The 6,145-nt window shown below is 39.0% G+C and overlaps 1 protein-coding gene across 1 annotated transcript; it reads right to left on the reverse strand.

Annotated features, from left to right (window-relative positions):
- Nucleotides 1–840: 840 nt before the first annotated feature.
- On the reverse strand, nt 841–5,935 carry LOC144639659 (uncharacterized). The gene is made up of 4 exons (XM_078498942.1): nt 5,897–5,935; nt 4,353–4,453; nt 2,705–2,859; nt 841–993 (listed from the first exon to the last, which is right to left on the reverse strand). Exons 1-4 carry the CDS (start codon nt 5,929–5,931, stop codon nt 841–843), a joined length of 444 nt encoding a protein of 147 aa, XP_078355068.1. The 5' UTR covers nt 5,932–5,935.
- Between the last annotated feature and the right edge of the window lie 210 nt (nt 5,936–6,145).

The raw sequence follows: 6,145 nt of genomic DNA on the forward strand, positions 1-6,145 counted from the left end.
AGTGTTCAAATTATCCGAAAATTCTGTGATTGGTTTAATTACAGTAAAACCCCGGTAACTCGAACTCGGATAACTCGAACAACCCCGCTAACTCGAACACACTTCCATTTCCCCTGGGTTTGAACTCACTTTTTCATACACCTTTACTAGTTGTTCAACTAAATCTTGGCTAACTCGAAAACCCCGCTAACTCGAACTAAATTTCGTTTCCCTTGATCAAAATTCGGGTCAAATTTATCCCGATAACTCGAATCCTGGTTCTTGCAACTCACCACGGTTGCCCCTTTATTATAGCAACTAAACAGATCATGTATTTAACAGCGTTTTTCCACTCTTTTCCTAAGAATTTATAATTCAGTTTTTGTTTCTGACAAGATAACTTTAATTTGCACTCAACTGTGTAGCTACTTCGAAGTGCTATAAAACCCTTAAACTATCAACGGTTAACTTGGCAAATTAAATATTCAATCTCCCAATTGATATTGAGGGGTCCTGCCAACTCGAACGGTTTTTCGTTTCCCTTCAGAGTTCGAGTTACCGGGGTTCTACTGTATATGTGTTGATAAGATAGCCTAGAAAAAATTCCAAACCGTGCCACTCAACTTAAAAGCATTAAAACTTTACCTGCTTTTTAACACAACTCACTTTGCTTTTTGGACCATTTGTTTCTGTGTTGGCGCTTGCCCCCAGTCTTGCTTGGTGGGGAAGATTTCCCCTTCTGAACTGGTCGTGCTCTCACTATCGGGACCCTGGGAACCATTCTCTTTTGCGCCACTCGTAACAGATTTAATAGATACGCGGATGGTAGAATCTTCCTCGCCGTCCGTTGCTTTCATTCCTCTACCGTTGTTGCCTAGATGTGTGTTGACGTTCCAGTTCTTCATCCAGTAGAAGGCTGTAAACTCCTGAAATGGCGTCATATCTTTTCTGATTTACGTGGAAAAGGATCTTTGATTTATCGATTTTGATGAGTCGTGACGTTTTCTCCAGGACCTAGTGCGGGCAAAGTTATGGTGACACGTTAAAAATATATCTTTCAAAATAATTTTACACAGTTTTTGTCGACCTTTAGTGGAAACTGCTTAGAAACTTAAAGGCTTGAAAAATATCTGCTAAATTTTGAGACTAACAGTAATTCAGCTTTTTTTGCGGGGGGGGGGGGGGGGACTCAATGCTAAAAATCATTGAAATGTACCGTTGTTTCATATATCATTTGTAAGGAAACCCCCTCCGAATTCTGCGAAATGACAGTTTTAGTTGGCCCACTTAAACTTGACCGCGGTCAAACGATAGAAATATGTAGAAAATAAGGAAAGTACTTCTAAGATAGGGTTCTAATTTTCACCGTTCAAAAATCCATACTTAACCGGTATTCTGATGGTTAACTAAATTTTTAGAGCTTTACTTAAAAAGTTGTAGGTGTTTGAAAACAGGTGAATACGGACTTGTCGGCGCCATTTGTCAGTGTATTTGGTACGGTTGCGGAGCGTCGGGAATGTAAAAATACTCACTTATTCTGAGGAAATGGAAATATATTTACACTCAGCGACTACGTAACATAAACGAAATTCCCCGAAATAGAAAGAGAAACTGCCTGACTATGAGACGTTTGACCGCGGTGAATATTTAATCAAATTCGCCCTTTTTTCTCTTATTGTGGCGCTTTTGTGGAGCGTTCATGTTTCAGTAGCCCGCCAGATGAAATGTCGTGCCACTCTGCCTGATGACAACGGATATTAAAACTTTCCTGCTCTGTTGTTTTAAGGTTGCTAAGTTCTTCGCCTCTGGGTGGGGGAAAGGATCGGGTTGTTTTGAGGTTAGTTCCTTTTAATTTTGATTGTATGACTTTTGAAAACACTTATGACTTCACTTTGGTTTTACGTCAGGTGACAACTGTAACGGACTGAAAAACGTGGTGGAACGTGCCTTGACCAATCAGAACATAGATGATGTGTTTTCGTCCAATCAGATGCGTAATTTTGCTCACGCGTTTTATTTTTTCCCGCGCTTGCCACAAGTTACGTGCGCAAGCGCGACTATTGGCCCTGTTGCTAGTTAGGTTTTCGTTTTATGACAGTTTAATGTTACACACTGGCAAAATTCAAATTTGTTTAGCGTAATGGCTGTTAAAACCTCCATCCAATACACGCCGCTGCTCGACTTATCACCTGTTCCCGAAAATACGACCACATCACTTCGATATTGAAAGAACTACACTGGCTTCCTGTTTCTGAACGCATTAAATTTAAGATTCTGCTACTTACCTTCAAAGCTCTCCATCAACAATCTCCTATCTACATTCAAGATTTGTTAACGCACTACCAACCTTCAAGAACCCTCCGATCATCACACTCTTCACGCCTTAACCCTGTCAAATTCCACCTTAAGTCGTATGGGTCTCGAGCTTTTGCTGTTTCGTCGCCTGAACTCTGGAACAGTCTACCTCTTTTTATCCGCTCATGTGACAATTTAAGTTCTTTTAAATCAAAACTCAAAACTTATCTTTTTTAAAAAAACTTATTACTCTTAGCGATTTTTACTTTTTATTACTTTTAATGTACATTTTTAATTTTTAAGATTTATTCAGCTAATTTTAACGAATTTTTATAGATTTGTAAAGCGCCTAGAGCAGACCTGGATAGGCGCTATAAAAATTTTTATTATTATTATTATTTATTATTATTATTAATAGACGGCTTTGTACCTTATCCCGAAGCTGTTCGTCAATGGGTTGTTCAGCGTACGGGACCAATGGTGCAGTCCCTTGCACAGTTACCCAGGGGTGGACCATAACATCCAGAAGGGGTAAACGCATGTGGCGATTGGGCTCCAGAAACTTTCTCAGCAAGTCACGGCAATCTGAAAATTAGTCAGATAAAGTTAGTGAACTAGTTTCGCTAGCTTTATTTGGCTGTACCTTACGTTAAAATGGCGCATGCAAATGTATAAGCATGATACCTTATTATTACTTATTTTCGCGGGAACTTAATTTCGCGGAAATGGAACGAGCATATTTCGCGGGACTTAAATTTCGCGATTTGGCCAAAAAAATACGATTACTGGAACTAAATTTCGCGAACATTGTCAAAATACTTGTCTGCATTAACAAACAGTTAGTCTTAGAATTGGCACAACTGATTTTAATTTCCCATAGCAATAGTTTACAATGACACTGAACAAAACCATTTAACAAAACAAAACTGAAAACAGTTTGAAATGTTCCTTTGTAACGATGCAGAGCTAGTTTGACGACTGTAACGTTGATTACTTTTAACGAATTCCATATAGAAGGGTATTAAATTTGGCGTCGTTAATTTTCGCGAGAGCTTTTTTTTCGCGGGTCTTTGATTTCATGATTTTTTGAAATTCGCGAAAATTAAGTACCACTAAAATAAGTCAACAATAAGGTACATAGAGGCCATATTACAAGAGGCAATTTTTCTTGCGCAACAAATGTTGCATTGCGAGTTGCCAGAAATGTCACTTGCACCCGATTTTTGCAAAGTGGAACTGTCCCCTACGTACTTTTCAGGTGAGATAGGTTGCTGCGTGTGAAATGTCAATCGTAACTTGCCAGAGCCGAAACCAGACCTTTGCCATGGACGAGGGAAAAAATTGAAATCTAGAAGCTATGAAACTCCGAGACATTTTTCATTGTTCAACTGGGGATTGTTTCCCCAACAAAACATTTATTAATTTTGTTATTTTTTGGTAAAAATCTAGATGCTTGCAACGCAATTTAAACAAAATGAGCCAATCAGCGGGCGTCCTATGCTTGTGGGAGATTTCATGGAGATAATTTTATAACGGTTGCATTGCAAGTTGCAACCTTTGGAAATGGCAGAACTTAAAAGTTGCGAACATGTGACAACCCCTCTGCAAATTGCAATGTTTTTCAGTCGTTATCGTTTCGTTGCAAGTTGCAAGGAAAATTGCTTCGGAACAATGGAACTAGTCTTAAGCCTGTAATGAGCATTTTGAAGAGTGCATGAAGCGCGTTGTTCGTGCGAAACAAAAATTAAGCGTTTAATAAACGAAATGAGAGAGTCATTACGGCGCAAAATCAAGCGATAACTCGTCAAAATCGTTCGTTTTGTATGGCAGTTTAACATTCGAAAGACACATTTTTACTGTCAACCTTTGGTATTCCATCAGCAACGGCCCTGTCGTTAGCCTGTCTGCAATCGAATTCTTTAAAAATGGCAGAATAACCTTCTCAAGAGTGGTGAATCAAGCTGCTTATCTACTAATTTGACCATAGTTAGTAACTATGATTTGACGGAATTATTAAATAGGTCTACAAAAATATAACGATCAAGGAAAATGTATAGAAAATTTTGATTTTTACTTACGAGGTGTTAGAAGCACTAAATATTTGTTGTGTGTGCAACTGAGTCCGCGAGACGTTTGATCCACTAAATCATTCCGACCTCTGCTGCCATAATGAGGGCTTCTGAAAAGCAAATCAATCAAGATCTATTGTGAGAAGCAGTTTTATTGGAGTGGAATAGAATCGGAGCTAACCAGTTTTAAGTGTGATTTGAGCCTAAAGAAAGCGATAATGCAGGAGTGTTTTCTTGTGGAAAGGTTTCCTGCGCGTTTGCAGAGAAGAAAGAAATAGATCGATAGAAAACTCTTGAATACTTGGTGCTACTGAGATCAGCTAAGGGCACTATGCTTTCCTGTCTCACGTGGACGACAATCTTAGTGTTTTATCTTTCAAATCACCTCAATAAAGTACCAGGCTTACAATTACGAATCACACCTTTCATTTACGTTCAGAGAGAGAGCCCACCCTTATTTTTTATGAGCACTCCACTGATAAAAAACAGGAATGATAGAGATGGTAATGGGGGACATCCCCCACCCCACCCCCGACCATTCCTGGCCATCGGGATGATTGCAACCCCGGGATTGCAACAGACTTATCTGTGCAGGTGATGTGATCATTGCCGTAAGCCGACATAAAAGCTGTCCAAAAACGTTAAAGAAAGAGAAGTTATACTGAAAAAAAGGTCCCGGGAATAAATTGAAGGCCTGATCCTTTTGCGCGGGAATGTTATAAAACGCGGGAACCGAGATGTCATCAAAATATCTTCCAGTCCTCCGCGAACGTTTTGGAACGCCTTGTGAAGGATGATCCCCTTCGAAGATGCACTCTCTCACGCGCAGAAAATAAGGTAAGTGTAAGTTGTTTTCTTGTGAAATTAGCTGCAGTTTCTTTAATTTAACTGTTTTAATTGCTTTCCTGCCTTTTTTCTGAAAGAATAATCGAATTTTTCGCTTTTTTAACTTGTTATTGTAAGGTTTACTGGGTTAAGTGCGCGCGTCGGCCAAGTCCTCGTTTGTCAATAGGCCATTTCTCAGTTACATTTTCATTTGCCTCTGTTTTATAACGAGTCTACGTGCGAAACCATCATGTGAAAATGAGTTTGATTTGCATGAAAATGGACCTGAAGGTGAAACTGACTTTCATATAAATGGAGGCAAGAGGTAACTCGGAAATGGCCTATTCTAATAAACAAGAAGTTCATACAAGATATTCCCCCAAACAATGCTTATTAAACTGCATTCTCAAAAAGTCGAAAGGAATTGTTGAAAAGGGGGGATAGGCAGTTAAGCACGTGCAATGCATTTCTGGAAAGCTAGCTTTATATTGCCAGAATATTGTCAACAAGACATACTCCATTATGGTCCGTGCCTTTTTCGATTTGTTGATGTGTCCAAGAGTTACGGCCCTGCCCAGGGGATAGGAATTTGAGCAACTAAAACTTTGAAAGTTCAAATGCCCCTGGGTTGCTCAGGATGTTAAAGTTTTGATTTGACCATTACTGTAAATTACAAATCTTAAAAGTAGTATCAAATATATTCATAAGATAATTAAAATTACTTCTACCTGAATGGAAGCCTTCCCACAACAATGCCATACATTATAACACCTCTGTGAAAAAAATGGAAATGTTTGTATTGAGAAAAAAGAACAAAAGTTATTTTAAACAGGAGATGAAGAATTTTGGTCTTAGCTTCTCACAAGTAGGCATTCTTCCCCAGGGGGGTAATCGGGATTTAAAGTGACGGGGATGATCGAAGGATTTTTTTTGGGTTTGAAATTTTCAATTTCGGGATTTTTTGGGGTAGGAAAATT

This window comes from Oculina patagonica, unplaced genomic scaffold (genome assembly GCF_052425735.1).
Source record: "Oculina patagonica isolate OP01 unplaced genomic scaffold, crgOcupat unplaced1161, whole genome shotgun sequence".
Lineage (NCBI taxonomy): Eukaryota > Metazoa > Cnidaria > Anthozoa > Scleractinia > Oculinidae > Oculina > Oculina patagonica.